The sequence below is a fragment of the Panulirus ornatus genome, chromosome 59, assembly GCF_036320965.1.
Source record: "Panulirus ornatus isolate Po-2019 chromosome 59, ASM3632096v1, whole genome shotgun sequence".
NCBI classification, from domain to species: Eukaryota; Metazoa; Arthropoda; class Malacostraca; order Decapoda; family Palinuridae; genus Panulirus; species Panulirus ornatus.
Window position 1 is genome coordinate 406,269 of NC_092282.1, and position 24,185 is coordinate 430,453.

Consider the following 24,185-nt stretch of genomic DNA (forward strand, 5'->3'; position numbering starts at 1 on the left):
AAAGGGGGTGACTGTATTGTTGAATGGTTGGTAAGGTTATTTAATGTATGTATGACTCATGGTGAGGTGCCTGAGGATTGGCGGAATGCGTGCATAGTGCCATTGTACAAAGGCAAAGGGGATAAGAGTGAGTGCTCAAATTACAGAGGTATAAGTTTGTTGAGTATTCCTGGTAAATTATATGGGAGGGTATTGATTGAGAGGGTGAAGGCATGTACAGAGCATCAGATTGGGGAAGAGCAGTGTGGTTTCAGAAGTGGTAGAGGATGTGTGGATCAGGTGTTTGCTTTGAAGAATGTATGTGAGAAATACTTAGAAAAGCAAATGGATTTGTATGTAGCATTTATGGATCTGGAGAAGGCATTTGATAGAGTTGATAGAGATGCTCTGTGGAAGGTATTAAGAATATATGGTGTGGGAGGAAAGTTGTTAGAAGCAGTGAAAAATTTTTATCGAGGATGTAAGGCATGTGTACGGGTAGGAAGAGAGGAAAGTGATTGGTTCTCAGTGAATGTAGGTTTGCGGCAGGGGTGTGTGATGTCTCTATGGTTGTTTAATTTGTTTATGGATGGGGTTGTTAGGGAGGTAAATGCAAGAGTTTTGGAAAGAGGGGCAAGTATGAAGTCTGTTGGGGATGAGAGAGCTTGGGAAGTGAGTCAGTTGTTGTTCGCTGATGATACAGCGCTGGTGGCTGATTCATGTGAGAAACTGCAGAAGCTGGTGACTGAGTTTGGTAAAGTGTGTGGAAGAAGAAAGTTAAGAGTAAATGTGAATAAGAGCAAGGTTATTAGGTACAGTAGGGTTGAGGGTCAAGTCAATTGGGAGGTGAGTTTGAATGGAGAAAAACTGGAGGAAGTATAGTGTTTTAGATATCTGGGAGTGGATCTGGCAGTGGATGGAACCATGGAAGCGGAAGTGGATCTTAGGGTGGGGGAGGGGGCGAAAATTATGGGAGCCTTGAAGAATGTGTGGAAGTCGAGAACATTATCTCGGAAAGCAAAAATGGGTATGTTTGAAGGAATAGTGGTTCCAACAATGTTGTATGGTTGCGAGGCGTGGGCTATGGATAGAGTTGTGCGCAGGAGGATGGATGTGCTGGAAATGAGATGTTTGAGGACAATGTGTGGTGTGAGGTGGTTTGATCGAGTAAGTAACGTAAGGGTAAGATAGATGTGTGGAAATAAAAAGAGCGTGGTTGAGAGAGCAGAAGAGGGTGTTTTGAAATGGTTTGGGCACATGGAGAGAATGAGTGAGGAAAGATTGACCAAGAGGATATATGTGTCGGAGGTGGAGGGAACGAGGAGAAGAGGGAGACCAAATTGGAGGTGGAAAGATGGAGTGAAAAAGATTTTGTGTGATCGGGGCCTGAACATGCAGGAGGGTGAAAGGAGGGCAAGGAATAGAGTGAATTGGAGCGATGTGGTATACAGGGGTTGACGTGCTGTCAGTGGATTGAATCAAGGCATGTGAAGCGTCTGGGGTAAACCATGGAAAGCTGTGTAGGTATGTATATTTGCGTGTGTGGACGTGTGTATGTACATGTGTATGGGGGGGGTTGGGCCATTTCTTTCGTCTGTTTCCTTGCGCTACCTCGCAACGCGGGAGACAGCGACAAGGTATAAAAAAAAAAAAAAAAATATATATATATATATATATATATATATATATATATATATATAAAGATGTTCTGGAAGGAGGTAAATAAAGTGCGTAAGACAAGGGAGCAAATGGGAACTTCAGTGAAGCGTGCAAATGGGGAGGTGATAACAAGTAGTGGTGATGTGAGAAGGAGATGGAGTGAGTATTTTGAAGGTTTGTTGAATGTGTTTGATGATACAGTGGCAGATATAGGGTGTTTTGGTCGAGGTGGTGTGCAAAGTGAGAGGGTTAGGGAAAATGATTTGGTAAACAGAGAAGAGGTAGTGAAAACTTTGCGGAAGATGAAAGCCGGCAAGCAGCAGGTTTGGATGGTATTGCAGTGGAATTTATTAAAAAAGGGGGTGACTGTATTGTTGAATGGTTGGTAAGGTTATTTAATGTATGTATGACTCATGGTGAGGTGCCTGAGGATTGGCGGAATGCGTGCATAGTGCCATTGTACAAAGGCAAAGGGGATAAGAGTGAGTGCTCAAATTACAGAGGTATAAGTTTGTTGAGTATTCCTGGTAAATTATATGGGAGGGTATTGATTGAGAGGGTGAAGGCATGTACAGAGCATCAGATTGGGGAAGAGCAGTGTGGTTTCAGAAGTGGTAGAGGATGTGTGGATCAGGTGTTTGCTTTGAAGAATGTATGTGAGAAATACTTAGAAAAGCAAATGGATTTGTATGTAGCATTTATGGATCTGGAGAAGGCATTTGATAGAGTTGATAGAGATGCTCTGTGGAAGGTATTAAGAATATATGGTGTGGGAGGCAAGTTGTTAGAAGCAGTGAAAAGTTTTTATCGAGGATGTAAGGCATGTGTACGTGTAGGAAGAGAGGAAAGTGATTGGTTCTCAGTGAATGTAGGTTTGCGGCAGGGGTGTGTGATGTCTCCATGGTTGTTTAATTTGTTTATGGATGGGGTTGTTAGGGAGGTAAATGCAAGAGTTTTGGAAAGAGGGGCAAGTATGAAGTCTGTTGGGGATGAGAGAGCTTGGGAAGTGAGTCAGTTGTTGTTCGCTGATGATACAGCGCTGGTGGCTGATTCATGTGAGAAACTGCAGAAGCTGGTGACTGAGTTTGGTAAAAAGTGTGAAAGAAGAAAGTTAAGAGTAAATGTGAATAAGAGCAAGGTTATTAGGTACAGTAGGGTTGAGGGTCAAGTCAATTGGGAGGTAAGTTTGAGTGGAGAAAAACTGGAGGAAGTATAGTGTTTTAGATATCTGGGAGTGGATCTGGCAGTGGATGGAACCATGGAAGCGGAAGTGGATCTTAGGGTGGGGGAGGGGGCGAAAATTATGGGAGCCTTGAAGAATGTGTGGAAGTCGAGAACATTATCTCAGAAAGCAAAAATGGGTATGTTTGAAGGAATAGTGGTTCTAACAATGTTGTATGGTTGCGAGGCGTGGGCTATGGATAGAGTTGTGTGCAGGAGGATGGATGTGCTGGAAATGAGATGTTTGAGGACAATGTGAGGTGGTTTGATCGAGTAAGTAACGTAAGGGTAAGAGAGATGAGTGGAAATAAAAAGAGCGTGGTTGAGAGAGCAGAAGAGGGTGTTTTGAAATGGTTTGAGCACATGGAGAGAATGAGTGAGGAAAGATTGACCAAGAGGATATATGTGTCAGAGGTGGAGGGAACGAGGAGAAGTGGGAGACCAAATTGGAGGTGGAAAGATGGAGTGAAAAAGATTTTGTGTGATCGGGGCCTGAACATGCAGGAGGGTGAAAGGAGGGCAAGGAATAGAGTGAATTGGATCGATGTGGTATACCGTGGTTGACGTGCTGTCAGTGGATTGAATCAGGGCATGTGAAGTGTCTGGGGTAAACCTTGGAAAGCTGTGTAGGTATGTATATTTGCATGTGTGGATGTATGTATATACATGTGTATGGGGGTGGGTTGGGCCATTTCTTTCGTCTGTTTCCCTGCGCTACCTCGCAAACGCGGGAGACAGCGACAAAGCAAAAAAAAAAAGAAAAAATATATATATATATATATATATATATATATATATATATATGTATGTATGGATGGAGTGATAAGAGAGATGAAAGTAAAACTTGGGGAAAAAGGATGCAGAGATGGAGTGTGGCAGAGATGTAGTGGCTAGTGGCAAGCCTGTTTGCGGATGATACTGTGTTTTTGCGGAGGGTGAAGAGAACATGCAGAAGGTTGTAAGGGTGTTGAATGATTTGTGTAGGTGAAGGAGATTGAAGTTAAATGCAAGTAAAAGTAAAGTTATTGTATTTGCAAGGAAACAGAGTGAAAGTATAGATTTTGTAAATTCATATACAGTGAAAGAAGAAAGTGTACTAGACTGTTCTGTGGATGTGAAGGGATATGGGTAAATGTGGTGATATGGAAGGAGAGATAAGGGAGAAAGAAGTTCAGGGTAGAAGAGTCGTTGGGTCCCTTTATAGAATAATGAAGGGTAGAGGTGTAAGTATGGAAGTGGAGAGAGGATTAGGGGACAGTATAGTCCTCCCAACCCTGACCTATGGATCTGAAACATGGATGTGGAATGAGGCACAGAGGTCATTTAAGAAGAGCATGTGGTTTCGACGAGATGGAATGAAGAAGGAAATGAAAGGGTGTATGAGAGATGTGGTATGGCAGGTAATGAATTTTGAAGTGGTAGAATGGGTGAAGTCTAATATTTTGAGGTAGTTTGGGTATGTGGAAAGAATGCAAGAGTGGGAGTTTACAAGGAGTGTGTATGATAGTACAGTTAAAGGGTTGATGTAAGTAGAAGACCACCTTTGACATGGGCAAATAGGGTGTAAGTGGAAGACCACCTGTGACATGGGCAAATAGGGTGCAGGAATACTGGAGGGAGAGAAACAGAGAAAGAATGCTTGGAATGGAGTATGTGAGGTAGGCATGTAAGGACAGGGATATGTGGAGACTCTTTTGCCATGGCCACTCCATAATGGGAGTCCCCAGAGGGAATGGGTGTCAGAGATATAAATAGGTAGATAGATGTTTATTTGTTCCAGGTACTACCTAATGAGAAAAGAAAGTAGGTATAAAAAGAGATGACATTTTCCTGTAATTTTTGTTACAGACAGTTTTATATACTGTATATCACCAAAAACTGCACTATCTACTACAGTAAAGCTTTGCAGAGTTTGGATTTTAGCCAACCTAGGATTTTTCCTTTAAACTCATTCTTTTGTTTCTTATTCTAGAATAACCTTGCTAAGGTGGGAAAAAGGCAAGCATGAAAATAATGCTTTGTGTCTATGTCTTTCTTTGCAACCAAGCCTGCCTTTTTTGGAGCTATCCACCATAACTTTCACAATCTCTTCTCTGTGTTTGTTGAGATATTAAGGCAAAAAAGGAAAAGTAAGGTCCAAATGTGACTACTTTAAAGAAATATGCTGGTACAGAGCTAATGCAATAACAACTGCAGTACCAATTCCTATAATTTTCACATTTTCTGTAGGGTAGTAAGAACTTGACAGAACAGAAGGAGGCATATTATTGGATATTGGCAAGGAGGTGGGTGAGATACTAAAGAGGTAGTATGGATTCATTGTTCAGTAATTGTGAAATCATCCCAAAGAATATGTTTCACTGACTTCCAAAATATCATTCCTTCTATATAATACAGAGCATATTTTACCACCACACCACAGGACATAAAGGCCATTAATTATGTACCCTTATATTTTTTTTCCAGGACCAGATTCTTTGAATAATCTATGCTAGAAATGCAAAATTTTATTAACATAAGCACTGAAAAGTTTTTCTGATAAAAGCCTAGATCTGGCATAATTTCTGAGTTTGAAACTGATTTGCATAATTCCTTTCTATACAGGAAGCAAAACAGTTCTCAAAAAAATTGCTACACTGTCAAATAGAACTCACATCACATATCCTGTTTTTGAGAATCCTACGATGTGAGTTGACTGATTTCATAAATAGAATGATCTCCATAACTTTGAGCAGCATGGTTTTAGGTTGGGAAGATTATACCTTTGTCTTATTCTAATCATTATGATGGAGGAACTATAAAGGCTTTTGATAAACACAGTACTGATTATTTTTTTATTTTTTTATTATACTTTGTCAATGTCTCCTGCATTAGCGAGGTAGCACAAGGAAACAGACGAAAGAATGGCCCAACCCACCCACATACACATGTTTTTACATACATGTCCACACTCGCACATATACATACCTATACATTTCAATGTATACATATATATACATACACAATCATATACATATATACACATTTACATAATTCATACTTGCTGCCCCCACCCATCCCTGTTGCCGCCCTGCCACACACGAAATGACATCCCCCTCCCCCTGCAAGCGCGAGGTAGTGCCAGGAAAAGACAACAAAGGCCACATTTGTTCACACTCAGTCTCTAGCTGTCATGTATGATGCACCGAAACCACAGCTCCCTTTTCACATCCAGGCCCCACAAAACTTTCCATGGTTTACCCCAGATGCTTCACATGTCCTGCTTCAATCCATTGACAGCATGTCGATCCCGGTATACCACATCATTCCAATTCATTCTATTCCTTGCATGCTTTTCACCCTCCTGCATGTTCAGGCCCCGATCTCTCAAAATCTTTTCCACTCCATCCCTCTACCTCCAATTTGGTCTCCCACTTCTCCTCGTTCCCTCCACCTCTGACACATATATCCTCTTTGTCAATCTTTCTTCGCTCATTCTCTCCATGTGACCAAACCATTTCAATACACCATCTTCTGCTCTCTCAACTACACTCTTTTTATTACCACACATCTCTCTTACCCTTACATTACTTGCTTGATCAAACCACCTCACACAACATATTGTCCTCAAACATCTCATTTCCAACACATCCACCCTCCTTCGCACAACCCTGTCTATAGCCCATGCCTTGCAACCATATAACACTGTTGGAACCACTATTCCTTCAAACATACCCATTTTTACTTTCCGAGATAATGTTCTCGCCTTCCACACATTTTTCAACACTCCCAGAATCTTTGCCCCCTCCTCAACCCTGTAACTCACTTCTGCTTCCATGGTTCCATCCGCTGCCAAATCCACTCCCAGATTCTAAAACATTTCACTTCCTCCAGTTTTTCTCCATTCAAAATTACCTCCCAATTGACATGTCCCTCAACCCTACTGTACTTAATAACCTTGCTCTTATTCACATTTATTCTTAATTTTCTTCTTTCACACACTTTATCAAACTCAGTCACCAGCTTCTGCAGTTTCTCACCTGAATCAGCCACCAGTGCTGTATCATCAGCGAACAACAACTGACCCACTTCCTAAGCCCTCTCATCCACAACATACTGCATACTTGCCCCTCACTCCAAAACTCTTGCAGTATTCATATGATATATAAATACTGTGCGAAAGTCTTACAAAACTGTTGCTATGATATTATTGCAGTCTTAATTGTATATAAGTGAGAATAACTGAAAAAGTCCAGAGATGGATGTACGATTTGACAAAAAAATCATACAACATTATCAGTCAGGCAGTTTTCAGTCCTACCATATGGAGAAGCTTCCTTTCTCAAAGAAACACTTATTTTCTGTTTCTCATTCTTATATCTGAAGTAGACACAAACAGAAATGAGAGTTTTATGTTATCCCTTCCACTTGATATCAGAATGAGCATGGATATCTCATTTGTACAAGGCACTATAAAAAAATCAAGTTTTTGATGGGCCACTGATAATAACATACTCTGTAATAGGATGAATTTCAACAATTTTGTTATAGGAACATTTAAGAATTGAAAACTTATGCAGAATAGTTAACAGATATGAATACCATATCTTGTAAATGTGATGGAAAATACCATAATTAATAACGTCTGATGATATAATCCTCACTGAACATAACAGACTAACAGCTGCCTCTTCAAACAAGACAGAAGGCCAGATTTTATGGATCTTCAAGACAAGGGAGGTGATACTAGCTGTGATAGTTTTCACTGCTTTTATACCTTTCTGACTACGAAGGAATTCAAACAGCGACAGTGGTCCTGTCAAGCCTCTTTGTGATTGTACAAGATATCAGAAACTTAAAGATTAATGTGGCAAAAGTTAAAAGGTGTACAGATAGTTCAGAGACAATAACCTGCAAACTGTCAGAGTGGCAAAGGAGGTGCAAATAATGTAAGTTGAGAACATGAAGCAAAATAGTTATCAAGTCTGTTCTTAAACATATCTGTAGGTCTGCTTTCAACCACTCTGATTGGCAAATCATTCCATATGTTAACAATCCTGTTGAAGAAATAGTTTTTTGCCTGTATGAGGTAAAACATTTGCCCACAAGTTTGTATCTGTTAATGAGAGTGAAATCAGATGAATCAACTTGATAAAATGAAATTATGGAAGCCTTTGATTATTTTGAATACTTTTATTTGATAAACTCTAGCCTTCTCTTTTCTAAGCTAAATAGATTCAAGTCATTTAATATGCTCTTGAAGAAATTTTTCTCAACCTGGTAATCATCTTGGCAGCTTGATGCTACACTCTCATTTTTTTCTTTTTTTTTTAGGGTGACCAATGCTGAACACAATATTCAAGATGGGTATAAACTAATGAACTATAAGGAGTAAAGATGATTTCCCTGGACTTAAATTCGAAGGCTTGACCTATGAATCCAATTAATTTTTTTTCGCTCTTTTCACCGCTTCTGTGCGTTGCTTTCTTGTTTTTTTGGTCACCAGAGATTACTATACCAAAGCCTTTTACCTCATTTTCCTTTTGTGATACAACAGAATTCATGCTGTAGCTTGCCTTTTTGTTTTTACTACATTCATGTTAATCATTTCACTTACTGATTAGTATTCATTTGCCTAGTCCATCGGGTTTGCTTTGTCAGTTTGGAGCTGCAGATGTTTAAGTTCATTTGTAGATATATTTACCAGCTTTGTATCATCAGTGAATTTTGATACCTTGCAGTGCAGCCAATTACCAGTTCACTTATATATATGAAAATGAGAACCGGTACCAAGATTAATCCCTGTGGCACTGCATTTGTTACATATAACCATTGTGATGCTTAACCACTAATCACAACTCTCCAAATACGGCCAGTCAAAGAATTTCCTATCCACTGAAGTACCATGTGACTTAATTTTTGCTGCTAAGCATTGATCCAGAAACTTCTTGAATGATTTTTGAAAATCTAGATAGATAACATCAACTGCTTTACTTTTGTCAGACATGAGAAATGTTTACTATTCTATCTCATATGATAGTTTCTATAAGTTTTCCAACTATAGACGTTAAGCTAATCAGTTTTCTAGCTATTTTTATTAAGTTAATTGGACAGTAATTGCTGGGCAGGGACTTATTACCTTTTTTTCATATCATTTTTACACTGGCAAACTTCCATTCATCTGGAACTTTTCCTGTAACAAGTGGCATATTAAAAAGTATTGTAAAGGCCTTAACTATCTCATTTTTTACTTCTTTCATCATCCTCGGATAAAACTTTTTAGGGCCTTCCCATTTTATTTATTCAATTCCGTTTATCGCTGATAGTCTGTCCAGCTTTTATATCAAATTGTTGGAGTGTTCTCCTTTCGTATCATTGAAACTGGATTTTGGTAATGGGTTGTGTCTCTGATTATAAGTACAGATGCAAAACAGCATTTAAGATTTTTGCCATGGCTTCTTTGTCTTGACCCAAATTACCTTTTTCCATGATTATTGAATCAGTTGACTGGATAATGACTATCTTGTTTCCGGCATAACTGTAAAACTCCTTATGGTTTCATTTGCTATTTGCAGAAAAATATGCATATGCTTTCGGTTGACATTCACTTTGTTGTATAACTCTCTTACTTTTTTATGCAGGTTTACATAACTTACTCTATCATGTCAGGTATTGGTCTCTTTAAGAATTATAAGAGCTGCTTTCTAAGGAAACAGGCACTTTTTTGTATCACCTTTCCACCACCTTGGTGTCATTTTAGAAATCGACCATCTAATACACATTGGCACAAAACTGATGTTTGCTAACTTTGCTGTTCAGTGCAGTAGAAATAGTTAGAAGATGTGTGTATTGCATACTTTCTACTTTTTTCATCCTTGAAAAGAAATATTAGCACTCTATGGACTATTTAGTGTTTAAATTTTAAAAGGGGCTGGACAAGAACTCTCAAAGTGTTATAGAATAGTGAGAATGTTGTGGATACATATGCATATGGGCCATGGCTTCCAGCAGCTTGAGTGAATAAAGAAACAAGACAACGCCATGATCAGAGACCCAGCTGTGGGGACAGAAGAGCCACCAAAACCATTTCATGGTGAATGTAAAGTTAAGATGATATACACATGTTTGTTAAAGTATTTTATCCTACACCAGATCCATGTTAAAGGGGCATCTGCAGATTCAAGGTTGCATACCATATATAAGCAGGGAAATAAAAGACTGTGTAGGAGTAAGAAGGTTCTCATTGAGGCTGAACTTTTATATGTCTAGTAATGATGATTAGCCTTACCAAAGATGACTTCTCATGCATGTTGTAACCACTTTCAAGCAGAGTCAGGTAACATGTATGTTAAAATTGTAGCAAGGATAGCTGAAAATAAGAACAAAGAAATGATTCTTAACCAGTTTAAACAAAATCCTCAAGAGAATAATGCTTGTGTGCCCCCATTACAAGCTAGACCATGTGATACTTGGCAAGCTTCTGTATCACATGATGTCTGTGTGGCTGTCGGCAATTTGATAACTGTTTCTTTCCCAACACTTCGAAGCTTTGGAAATCTCTACCCTCTCATGTGTTTCCCAATAAATATGATGTGGCACATTTTAAAAGAAAGGTTTTTCACTAAATCCAAAATTTGTAAATACTTTCCTTTGTCTTTTCTTTTTTCCTTCCATAATCCTCTCAATATTTCAGTTAAGGCTTGGCCTTGATGTGGGCTTTTTTCCATGACAGGAGATTTCAATGTAAAAAAGGAAATGTACATAAGTTTATATACAGAACTGGTGAATCAAGGAACTGGATGCTGAGAAGCGTCATTATCTTATTGATTTTGTTACTGGCATTCTCCTGCCATAAACTGGATAGTCACAGAACACCATTTCTGCCTTAGCTTTATCCCGGATGGAAACTACCTACTTTAGTATTATTGTTTCATTTAGTTGCAGTATTGGCTGCTTCCAATATTCTTCTTGTCTTTTTGTCAACTATCTAGTGTAGAATCTTTCCTTCCTACTGTCTTGTCAAAATGTTCTTCCTTGTCCATGTGTACCCTGAAAGCATTGGTAGTATAGTACTGTTTGACATCAACTTTGTGCTCAGTTACCATTACCTGGGGCCTCAACCACTCTTACCATACTTAATTTAATCACACTTACTGCATGGAATCTAATACACTATTCTGTTTTTGTTGTTTGTTTCTTTTTCTTTGTATTTTTTCCTTAGTCCTTATGATGCCACCTATCTTCATTCCTGGTGTAATCACTATGTCCACAGCAAACAAGAAGATTGACAATGATGATGACAGCAGATTGGTAGTGAGTGGAACTATGTTTTCTGTGGGTGACAGACTAAGTTTGCTTCCTGGAGGTCTTGACCATAAATTGACTCTGTATGATTAAATAATTGCTTTGCACTGGTACTGTACTGCTCTCAGCTACACATTACTGTAGCATAGTAATGATTAAACATATAGGAAATAAAAAATTTATATCAAAAGGAGGAGGTGGTGAGTCTGTTGTGCAGGATGATTTCCATTTTGTTTTGCTGATAGACTTAAGTGGCAGGGTGCAGGGAGTTTTTAATAAAACAAATTGTTCTTTTGAATATTCCTGTAGTGCATATGCTGATCCTTCTATGATATTTACTTTGTAAAGTTTTTCAAGCTTTTTAGCAGTACAACTACAGTAAGTGTCAGTTTGACTTGTTAGAGGGTGGTTAGTGCTAATGATAATTGATATACAAAGAAAAGCCATAGGAAAGTTACTTCAGTTGTGAAAATGAAAGTGTTAAGTTAGTTTAAAAAGTGATAAATTTATCTATATTTCAGGAGTGTTAGGACTTATTGTGCCTATAGTGGGAATAGTATTGACTCAAAAGGCGAAGTAAAAGCTTGTTCAAGCCTTTAAATTTGTATTAAAGTGACAATAACAGAGATAGTAACTATGAAGTGAAGATTTGTAGAGATTTTCAGAAAAGAAGAGCAAATGTTGGGGTGAAGAGAGTGGTGAGAGTAAGTGAGCATGGGAAGGAGACTTGTGTGAGGAAGTACCAGGAGAGACTGAGTACAGAATGGAAAAAGTTGAGAACAAAGGATATAGGGAGAGTGGGGGAGGAATGGGATGTATTTAGGGAAGCAGTGATGGCTTGTGCAAAAGATGCTTGTGGCATGAGAAGCATGGGAGGTGGACAGATTAGAAAGGGTAGTGAGTGGTAGGATGAAAAAGTAAGATTATTAGTGAAAGAGAAGAGAGAGGCATTTGGACGATTTTTGCAGGGAAATTATGCAAATGACTGGGAGATGTATAAAAGAAAGAGGCAGGAGGTCAAGAGAAAGGTGCAAGAGGTGAAAAAGAGGGCTAATGAGCGTTGGGGTGAGAGAGTATCATTGAATTTTAGGGAGAATAAAAAGATGTTTTGGAAGGAGGTAAATAAAGTGCATAAGACAAGAGAACAAATGGGAACATCAGTGAAGGGGGCTAATGGGGAGGTGATAACAAGTAGTGGTGATATGAGAAGGAGATGGAGTGAGTATTTTGAAGGTTTGTTGAATGTGTTTGATGATAGAGTGGCAGATATAGGGTGTTTTGGTCGAGGTGGTGTGCAAAGTGAGAGGGTTAGGGAAAATGATTTGGTAAACAGAGAAGAGGTAGTAAAAGCTTTGCGGAAGATGAAAGCCAGCAAGACAGCAGGTTTGGATGGTATTGCAGTGGAATTTATCAAAAAAGGAGGTGACTGTATTGTTGACTGGTTAGTAAGGTTATTTAGTGTATGTATTACTCATGGTGAGGTGCCTGAGGATTGGCGGAATGCTTGCATAGTGCCATTGTACAAAGGCAAAGGGGATAAAATTGACTGCTCAAATTACAGAGGTATAAGTTTGTTGAGTATTCCAGGGAAATCATATGGGGGGTATTGATTGAGAGGGTGAAGGCATGTACAGAGCATCAGATTGGGGAAGAGCAGTGTGGTTTCAGAAGTGGTAGAGGATGTGTGGATCAGGTGTTTGCTTTGAAGAATGTATGTGAGAAATACTTAGAAATGCAAATGGATTTGTATGTAGCATTTATGGATCTGGAGAAGGCATATGATAGAGATGCTTTGTAGAAGGTATTAAGAATATATGGTGTGGGGGGCAAGTTGTTAGAAGCGTGGAAAGTTTTTATCGAGGATGTAAGGCATTTGTACGTGTAGGAAGAGAGGAAAGTCATTGGTTCTCAGTGAATGTTGGTTTGCGGTAGGGGTGTGTGATATCCATGGTTGTTTAATATGTTTATGGATGGAGTTGTTAGGGAGGTGAATGCAAGAGTTTTGGAAAGAGGGGTAAGTATGCAGTCTGTTGTGGATGAGAGAGCTTGGGAAGTGAGTCAGTTGTTGTTCGCTGATGATACAGCACTGGTGGCTGATTCGGGTGAGAAACTGCAGAAGCTGGTGACTGAGTTTGGTAAAGTGTGTGAAAGAAGAAAGCTGAGAGTAAATGTCAATAAGAGCAAGGTTATTAGGTACAGTAGGGTTGAGGGACAAGTTAATTGGGAGGTAAGTTTGAATGGAGAAAAACTGGAGGAAGTGAAGTGTTTTAGATATCTGGGAGTGGATTTGGCAGTGGATGGAACCATGGAAACGAAAGTGAATCATAGGGTGGGGGAGGGGATGAAAGTTCTGGGAGCGTTGAAAAATGTGTGGAAGTCGAGAACATTATCTTGGAAAGCAAATATGGCTATGTTTGAAGGAATAGTAGTTCCAACAATGTTATGTGGGTGCGAGGCGTGGGCTATGGATAGAGTTGTGTGGAGGAGGGTGGATGTGTTGGAAATGAGATGTTTGAGGACAATATGTGGTGTGAGGTGGTTTGATCAAGTAAGTAATGAAAGGGAAAGAGAGATGTGTGGTAATAGAAAGAGCGTGGTTGAGAGAGCAGAAGAGGGTGTTTTGAAATGGTTTGGCCACATGGAGAGAATGAGTGAGGAAAGATTGACAAAGAGGATATACGTGTCAGAGGTAGAGGGAATGAGGAGAAGTGGGAGACCCAAATTGGAGGTGGAAAGATGGAATGAAAAAGATTTTAAGTGATCGGGGCCTGAACATGCAGGAGGGTGAAAGGTATGCGAGGAATAGAGTGAATTGGAATGATGTGGTATACCGGGGTCGATGTGCTGCCAATGGATTGAACCAAGGCATGTGAAGCGTCTGGGATAAACCATGGAAAGTTCTGTGGGGCCTGGATGTGGAAAGGGAGCTGTGGTTTCGGTGCATTATACATGACAGCTAGAGACTGAGTGTGAACGAATGTGGCCTTTGTTGTCTTTTCCTAGTGCTACCTCACGCACATGCAGGGGGAGGGGGCTGTCATATCATGTGTGGCGGGGTGGCAACGGGAATGAATAAGAACAGAGAGTATGAATTATGTATATGCGTATATATGTATATGTCTGGGTTTGTATATATATATATATATATATATATATATATATATATATATATGTATATATATATATATATATATATATATTTGGAAAGAGGGGCAAGTATGAAGTCTGTTGGGGATGAGAGAGCTTGGGAAGTGAGTCAGTTGTTGTTCGCTGATGATACAGCGCTGGTGGCTGATTCATGTGAGAAACTGCAGAAGCTGGTGACTGAGTTTGGTAAAGTGTGTGGAAGAAGAAAGTTAAGAGTAAATGTGAATAAGAGCAAGGTTATTAGGTACAGTAGGGTTGAGGGTCAAGTAAATTGGGAGGTGAGTTTGAATGGAGAAAAACTGGAGGAAGTGAAGTGTTTTAGATATCTGGGAGTGGATCTGGCAGCGGATGGAACCATGGAAGCGGAAGTGGATCATAGGGTGGGGGAGGGGGCGAAAATTCTGGGGGCCTTGAAGAATGTGTGGAAGTCGAGAACATTATCTCGGAAAGCAAAAATGGGTATGTTTGAAGGAATAGTGGTTCCAACAATGTTGTATGGTTGTGAGGCGTGGGCTATGGATAGAATTGTGCGCAGGAGGATGGATGTGCTGGAAATGAGATGTTTGAGGACAATGTGTGGTGTGAGGTGGTTTGATCGAGTGAGTAACGTAAGGGTAAGAGAGATGTGTGGAAATAAAAAGAGCGTGGTTGAGAGAGCAGAAGAGGGTGTTTTGAAGTGGTTTGGGCACATGGAGAGAATGAGTGAGGAAAGATTGACCAAGAGGATATATGTGTCGGAGGTGGAGGGAACGAGGAGAAGAGGGAGACCAAATTGGAGGTGGAAAGATGGAGTGAAAAAGATTTTGTATGATCGGGGCCTGAACATGCAGGAGGGTGAAAGGAGGGCAAGGAATAGAGTGAATTAGAGCGATGTGGTATACCGGGGTTGACGTGTTGTCAGTGGATTGAATCAAGGCATGTGAAGCGTCTGGGGTAAACCATGGAAAGCTGTGTAGGTATGTATATTTGCGTTTGTGGATGTATGTATATACATGTGTATGTGGGGGGGTTGGGCCATTTCTTTCGTCTGTTTCCTTGCGCTACCTCGCAAACGCGGGAGACAGCGACAAAGTATAATAATATAATATAATATATATATATATATATATATATGTATATGTTGAGATGTATAGGCATGTAAATGTGTGTGTGTGTGGACGTGTATGTATATACATGTGTATGTGGGTGGGTTGGGCCATTCTTTCGTCTGTTTCCTTGCGCTACCTCGCTAACGTGGGAGACAGCGACAAAGTATAATAAATAGATATAGTAACTATGAAGTGAGAAGCTTACGGAGAATGGTTTGATAAACAGAGAAGAGGTAGTGAAAGCTTTGCGGAAGATGAAAGCTGGCAAGGTGGCGGGTTTGGATGGTATTGCAGTGGAATTTATTAAAAAAGGGGATGACAGTGTAGTTGATTGGTTGGTAAAGATATTCAATGTATGTATGGACCATGTTGAAGTGCCTAAGGATTGGCGGAATGCATGCATAGTGCCATTGTACAAAGGGAAAGGGGATAAATGTGAATGTTCAAATTACAGAGGCATAAGTTTGTTGAGTATTCCTGGGAAATTACATGGGAGGGTATTGATTAAGAGGTTGAAGGCATGTATATAGCATCAGACTGGGGAAGAGCAGTGTGGTTTTAGCAGTGGCAGAGTATGTCTGGATCAGGTGTTTGCTTTAAAGAATGTGTGTGAGAAATACTTGGAAAAACAGATGGATTAGTTTGTAGCATTTATGGATCTGGAGAAGGCATATGATAGGGTTGATAGAGATGCTCTGTGGAAGGCTTTAAGAATGTATGGCGTGGGAGGTAAGTTGCTAGAAGCAGTGAAAAGTTTTTATCAAGGATGTAAGGCATGTGTATGAGTAGGAAGAGAGGAAAGTGATTGGTTCCCAGTGAATGTCTGTTTGCAGCAGGGGTGCGTGATATCTCAATGATTGTTTAATTTGTTGATGGATGGGGTTGTTAGGGAGGTGAATGCAAGAGTTTTGGAGGGAGGAGCAAGTATGCAGTCTGTTGTGGATTAGAGGGCTTGGCAAGTGAGTCAGTTGTTGTTAATTGATGATACAGCACTGGTGGCTGATTCAGGTCAAAGACTGCAAGAGTTGATGATTGAGTCTGACAAAGTTTGTGAAAGAAGAAAGTTGAGAGTAAATGTAAATAAGATCAAGGTTATTAGGTTCAGTAGGGTTGAGGGACAAGTTAAGTGGGAGGTAAGTTTTAATGGAGAAAAACTGGAGGATTTGAAATGTTTTAGATATCTGGGAGTGGACTCAGCAGCTGATGGTACCATGGAAGTGGAAGTGAGTCACAGGGTAGGGGAGGGGGCAAAGGTTCTGAGAGCATTGAAGAATGTGTAGAAGGCGAGAATGTTATCTTGGAGAGCAAAAATGGGTATGTTTGAAGGAACAGTGGTTCCAACAATGCTATATGGTTGCGAGGCATGAGCTATATATAGGGTTGTGCAGAGAAGGGTGGATGTGTTGGAATTGAAATGTTTGAGGGCAGTATGTGGTGTGAGGTGGTTTGATCTAGTAAGTAATGAAAGGGCAAGAGAGATGTGTGGTAATAAAAAGAGTGTAGTTGAGAGAGCAGAAGAGGGTGTGTTAAAATGGTTTGAACACGTCGAGAGAATGAGAGAGAAAAGATTGACAAAGAGGATATATGTGTCAGAGGTGGAGGGAAGGAGAAGCAGAAGACCTAATTGAAGGTGGAAGGATGGAGTGAAAAAGAATTTGAGTGCTCGAGGCTTGAACATACAGGAGGGTGAATGGCATGCAAGGAATAGAGTGAATTGGTATACTGGGGTCAATGTGCTGTCAGTGGATTGAACTCAGGCATGTGAAGCATCTGGGGTAAGCCATGGAAAGGGCTGTGGGGCCTAGATTTGGAAAGAGAGCTGTGGTTTCAGTGCATTACACATGACAGCAAGAGACTGAGTGTAAATGAATGTGGCCTTTTTTGTCTTTTCCTGGTGCTATCTCCTTGTTGGGGGGGGGGGGGGGGGGGGGGGGGGGAGATGCTATTTCATGTGTAGCAGGGTGGCGATGGGAATGGATGAAGGCAGCAAGTATGAATATGAACATGTGTATATATGTATATGTCTGTGTATGTATACGTTGAAATGTATAAGTATGTATATATGTGTATATGTATACGTTGAAATGTATATGTATGTATATATGTGTGTATGGGCATTTATGTATATACATGTGTACATGGGTGGGTTAGGCCATTCTTCATGTGTTTCCTTGCACTACCTTGCTGATGCGGGAGACGGCGACTAAGTATAATAGAAAAAATGAAATAGTAACTATGAAAATTTAATAGTGATGACATGGATACTTACTGGTGTATACAAAATGAAGAGTGACAAGAAAAATAGATGATAGTAACAATAAGTCAATTGGGAGGTGAGTTTGAATGGAGAAAACCTGGAGGAAGTGAAGTGTTTTAGATATCTGGGAGTGGATCTGGCAGCGGATGGAACCATGGAAGCGGAAGTGGATCATAGGGTGGGGGAGGGGGCGAAAATTCTGGGAGCCTTGAAGAATGTGTGGAAGTCGAGAACATTATCTCGGAAAGCAAAAATGGGTATGTTTGAAGGAATAGTGGTTCCAACAATGTTGGATGGTTGCGAGGCGTGGACTATGAATAGAGTTGTGCGCAGGAGGATGGATGTGCTGGAAATGAGATGTTTGAGGACAATGTGTGGTGTGAGGTGGTTTGATCGAGTAAGTAACGTAAGGGTGAGAGAGATGTGTGGAAATAAAAAGAGCGTGGTTGAGAGAGCAGAAGAGGGTGTTTTGAAATGGTTTGGGCACATGGAGAGAATGAGTGAGGAAAGATTGACCAAGAGGATATATGTGTCGGAGGTGGAGGGAACGAGGAGAAGAGGGAGACCAAATTGGAGGTGGAAAGATGGAGTGAAAAAGATTTTGTGTGATCGGGGCCTGAACATGCAGGAGGGTGAAAGGAGGGCAAGGAATAGAGTGAATTGGAGCGATGTGGTATACCAGGGTTGACGTGCTGTCAGTGGATTGAATCAAGGCATGTGAAGCGTCTGGGGTAAACCATGGAAAGCTGTGTAGGTATGTACATTTGCGTGTGTGGACGTATGTATATACATGTGTATGGGGGTGGGTTGGGCCATTTCTTTCGTCTGTTTCCTTGCGCTACCTCGCAAACGCGGGAGACAGCGACAAAGCAAAAAAAAAAAAAAAAAAAGTAACAATAAGAACCCACTTCTCATTGATAATGTCACAAAAGTGGTAGTGAAGGGCTTAAACATGTGATAAGCATAAAAAGTGCTATATCAGAGGAAACTGAACTGTCAGAAATTCCATGGCAGGGCACCAGTCATTACGAACAGATTGAAGGACTCTGTATAAATGTGTGATAACTTTAAGGAAGTAGTGGAAGTATAGATTGTGATTAGCTTACTAAACTAAACATAGAAAAGCCAGAGATTATTTATTTTGAATATAAATTTGGAAGTGTTCAACTGAGTTAAACCTAAAACTTTGTCATATTTTGAAAGTGTTAGGACTTACCATGTCTACAGTGCAAACAATAGTGATGTAAAAGACTAAAGAAAAGCCAGTGCTCAGGCTACTACATCAATGAATGCAAGTAATTTAATAGTAATACAGATGATACTTATGAAAAATGAATACCTTTAATGAAGGGTTGTTACAGTATTGGAGTTCATGATCAAGAGAAAACAAGTAAGGTATTCAAATGTTCTGCCTCTCATTATAAGATGAAAGAAATATTTAAAAGTAAAGAATGCATACAAGCAAATGAGCCAATATACTTTATAGGTTGTGATACAGGGTTGGAGTTAATACATAAATCCCTAGTGGATGTCTTACATGGATGGTGGAGGTATAGCAGGGGGTGAGCCTCATGGATAAATTCAATGACTACAGTTATCAGTATTTATGGAAAAGTTACTTTTTCTTTTTCTTTCAAACTATTCGCCATTTCCCGCATTAGCAAGGTAGCGTTAAGAACAGAGGACTGGGCCTTTGAGGGAATACCCTCACCTGGCCCAATTCTCTGTTCCTTCTTTTGAAAAAAAAAAAAAAAAAAAAAAAAAAAAAGAGAGAGGGGAGGATTTCCAGCCCCCCGCTCCCTCCCCTTTTAGTCGCCTTCTACGACACGTAGGGAATACGTGGGAAGTATTCTTAATCCCCCATCCCCAGGGAAAAGTTACATGTAAAAATAAATATATGCAAACAAGTGAGCTAACATAACACACATGACAGTTGTATGGTACTGAAGATAAAGCATAATCCCATCATAAAGCAAATTTACCAAATGACACATCACTTAATGTTACTATTTTCACATTTGCATATGGACACCTTTTCATGCATTTCCTTATATTTACATATACATATACACTTCAGGACTGTTTCTAGAGAGTGGTAGTCTCTGAGTCAAGCAACTATAAGGATCAGAGCAACACTGTAGCTATACAAATGTCATATCATTGGCAGGAATTCTAAATAAGCTTGAGGATATTAGTACTCATATGACTACTTCTGAGGCCTACTGTGTAAGCTTTCTTATGACAATTCCTGACATGTAAGGATTGATACCATGAAAACATGAAAGTTTCTTATAGTGAATGACATGGCACGGGCAAAACATGGCCCAATTATGGCCATCTTGGGTGACAGGAATGTAGAGTAATTCTTTTTTTCATTGAATTTGATATATTTATTAGTCAGGTGTGTACAGACAAAATATTTCAATGTATGAAGAGTACATGGCTTGGGGTAGATGAATGCAAGTATTGAGCATAAAGTGGGTACATTACATAGATAAATGATAAAGTTGAGGTATAATAAATACTACAGAACTGAGAGGTCATGATAGTAATTAGTTAACTAATCATAACAGAGCTTAACATCAAGGTGGATTGTATAACAACATAGGAGGATGAGAGGTGGGCCAATTGAACCACGGACCTAGAGGGACTTTGTCCGTTCAGAAAGGGAGGAATGGTAAAAATAGCATACTTTTAATACAAAACAAGTATAACATAAGACATACAGAACATCTTGTTAAATTGATAGTAATACATGGGTAGGTGGAGGCAAAAAGAGAGCATAAAGTGATATAAAATGCATCAACATAGAAGGGTGATGCGTGGGCTTGGGTGGGCTCAAGGATGGAGGATCCTATTTCCTTTAGAGAAGGAATGGTATCAATGTTCTTGTGTAATACAGAATTTAAAGCATACATTGACAGAGTATCTCATTTGGTATACCATTTACAATATAAGAGTTACATCATTTGACAGTTGCAATATATACACAAACAAATTACCTATCTATCTATCTATATCTCTGAGCTTGTTCCTAACCGGAACTCCCTCAAGGGGTCGGCCATGACAATGAGAGTCACAATAACTGGTGAACTTCAGTGCCTCTTCTCATCCTGTAGTGCCTCACCCTTAACAGGCTACTGGCAGAAGGCAACTCAAGCATGGTATTTGCAGAGGTTTAGCCTAATGTTCCTTCAGACTACTTTGACCTAATACTCCTGCCTAATGTTCCTACCTCCTACCTCTACCACATGTTTCTACCTAACGCTCTTGCCTAAATGTTCCTACCTACTACTTCTATCTATTGCTTCTATCATTTTGCCAAAAGATAGGGCTAGCACATAGCGCTTACTGCCAGAAAATATAGAACTAAGAAAAATGGGCTGTGTGAGTTAAGTGTTGTCAAGTGTTATGTACGACAAGGAGAAATTGTAAGTTTGTTGACAGAATGCCAGTAGTCCATGTGTTGGTGAAGCAGAAAGAAGACACCTACCTGGGTCAGAAGAGTGCAGCTTGACAACCACTGAAGTGCTTGGCTTACAATGCAGCCACCACTAACCCTCGTGATACCTAGACAGATGGTAATGGTAATATACCTCCCTGGTCATTGGTTACCTACCAACTAATACCTACTGAAAAATTACTCATACACTGAGTATTAATGTCTATTTGGAATGGGTTCATATAATGCAGTGTACAGTTGTTAACATGATAAGCAATACAAAAGGTCTGAATTACATATTTTTTTTATTCTAGAGACTCCAATCACAGACAAAAGTCCACACCAAGGCCAGGCTGTAATTGAAATATCAATAGGTTAATGAAAGGGAAAAAGAAGAGACAGGGAAAAGAATTTATGAATTTGGAAGTGAAAAACTTGTCTTTTAAAAAGGGCTGGGTCATAGTGATTGGGAAGGACATGAGATTGTAGAAAGTTCCACAGCTTTGAAGTTTTGGGAAAGAAAGTTATGAAAATGACTCACCATGAGTTGTCAATGGGTATATAGTAATCATGTGACTTTACAGCTTGCAAAGTATTGTGTGGTCTAGCTTGTGGTGGGGGCATACAGCAGCCAGCTCTTAGGAGGAAAAACCAAAGTAATACTTTTAGAAGAGGGGAAGTGAACCAACAATGAGGCATAGGACTAGTGGGTTAAGTCTTGACTTTAGCCTTGGAGAGTTGATAAGTCGGACTGCTTTCAACTCAACTCTGTCGAGTAATGATGCACACTTAGAACCACCCCAGATGTGGGACCAGTACTCTGTACAAGGACAGATCAGTCCTTTGTAGAGATGGAGCAAATGTTAAGAAGAAAATAATTCCAACATCTAAAGAAGAATCCCAATTTCTTAGAGTCAGACCTTTCTATATCCGTTACATGGGGTTTCCAAGATAGTGTCTGTATATATGTATTTGCTAATCACAGTAAGCAGCCTTCTATCTTGCTCGATCCTTCATGTGATACCCAACTTTTCTTTAGTACTGAGAACCTTCCTTTTTCTTTTCTTCTCAGTGGCTGATGAGGAATTTGTTGAAGCTTTGTTAGAGTTCTTGTTTGTCACTGTTTACAGGATAATCTGGTTTTTAAAGTCATAATCTGAAGGCAAGACTGGAAGGCAACTTATGTGCCGGTTTGAATAGTGCCAACTAGATCAAAACAAACAGTGACTCCATTATCTTCCATAAATAGAAAGTAGATGTACTTTTTTGAGGAATTTAGAGGAAGTTTTGAATATATGAAATGTTCAGAAAATTGATTATCTCAGAATTGTCATACCTGAATGCAGTATAATTGGAAGGGGTCTTCTTTTGCCTTCATTCCTTGAATGTGGGAAATATTATGTATGGCACAGAATTTAGGTATGTATTTCAGGATTTTAGCTTGGTCTATAGAAAATCTTAACATTTTATTATATTTTTCTTACAGCTGTGCTAAATGCTGCAGTTTTTGTGGAATGTGGTGGGGTTAGTGTTTTGCTCCACAATGTCTTGGATTGTGCCATGCCACGTATTAATGAAGCCCTTCTGGGTGCCATCCTCTACCTCCTCAACACACCTGAATGGCGACCACATTGTGCTCAACTACACCAGATCCTTGCACCATTTTCTGATTTCCACTATAAGCATACAGGCTATGACTTAGAATACTATAGTAAGAGGTATGGAACATGATTATGAAGTTTGATTAGCTGCCTAATAAAAACTTTGCTCCTACTTTTGCTTAAAAAAAGTCATGCATCAAGATCTTGCTTAGCTCTTCTTTGATGATGATAGTAATATGTATGATATAAAGTCATATTTACTTGAGACTTAAAGATATTTATTTCATGAAAACATCCATCCCTCTTTTTCTCTCATGCTGTAGTGAAGAACGTGAATTACGGACCCAAGCTGGAAGGTTGGCAGTGTTGGTGTGCCTGAGGTCTTGGCCAGGGCTGGTGGCCCTTTGTCAGCCAGATACAGAAGCCTTAAAGTCTTTAGTAGCATTACTGTATCCTAACCATGAAGATACTAGAGTAAGTTTGGGCTTGTGTATAGTTTGACTGGTTGAGTTGATTATCATAGTAACATTGAGAGGTGGTATTCTTGTGCATGTTTAGATCTGGATTGATAGTTTGATGCTAATTCCCTTAGGTATATGCAGTAATTCACTTTTTTCTTTATGGTAATTCTCTTTCAGGCTGTTGCACTCAGTTCACATTTTTTGTAGCTATTTTCATTGTTTTCCTTTTGATGTACTTTTTTAACATGTACTTTTTAAGGTCAAAAACTTCGTAATTTTTTTCTATATATTCTTAGTACTCTTTGCTTATTCTATGCTAATAGGAAATTAAGATTATTAACTTTCATTTTTTTGTTTTTTTTGTTAAAAGGTATATACATTCAGATGTATTAACTTTCCTTCTTTATTTTTTTTGTTTGTTTTTTAAAAATTTTTTTTTTTTTAAGGGTTTTTAGGAAATTTTTTTTAACCCAAAAAGAGGATGCAAAAGTAAATTTGCTGTGAATAAAAAAATAAAATGTTTTGATGAAAAAATTTACAAAAAAGAAACAAACAAGTAGTATAAAGGAAAATTTTGGGGTTGGGTTTGTAGGAAATGTCAAACAAGTTTAGAAAAAACCTTTAAATTTTTTTGGAAAGGGAAAATTTTGAGTGAAGTTTTAGCCTTTTAAATTTGTGAAAAAATTTAGTTTCAAATTTATCTTAGCTTTAACCCCTTACTTGAAAGGGGCATCGTTTATGTTTTCTCTTGGGAAAAAAAGCGTCGGGGCTTTCAGTTGATTTTTTGGGGACTTTTCCTTTTGCCTCTTTTTAAAATTATTTTATTTTATATTTCCAAACCATAATTAGCTTACAGGGGAAACTTTATTGCTAGGAACGCACGAGAAAAAACTTTCCTCACTACCCATATAACCATCTTTGCAAGTGCTTGGCTGTCACCCTGCGGGTTTTTTTTCATACAGGGTTTGACCTTGTGGAAAATTTTTTAGGTTTTTGGAATGACCTAAATTATTAGGAAGAATTCTTATTTGTATCAGTTTCTGAGGA

At 39.3% G+C, this 24,185-nt stretch overlaps 1 protein-coding gene across 4 annotated transcripts in view; it reads left to right on the forward strand.

Moving 5' to 3' along the window:
- rictor (rapamycin-insensitive companion of Tor) overlaps window positions 1-24,185 on the forward strand; it is a 223,535-nt gene that overhangs the window by 28,643 nt on the left and 170,707 nt on the right. For all 4 annotated transcript variants that reach the window (XM_071696194.1, XM_071696196.1, XM_071696195.1 and 1 more), the window contains 2 exons: window positions 22,563-22,794; window positions 23,001-23,151. In XM_071696194.1, coding sequence (XP_071552295.1) covers window positions 22,563-22,794; window positions 23,001-23,151 — 383 coding nt within the window. The remainder of the gene's footprint in view (window positions 1-22,562; window positions 22,795-23,000; window positions 23,152-24,185) is intronic.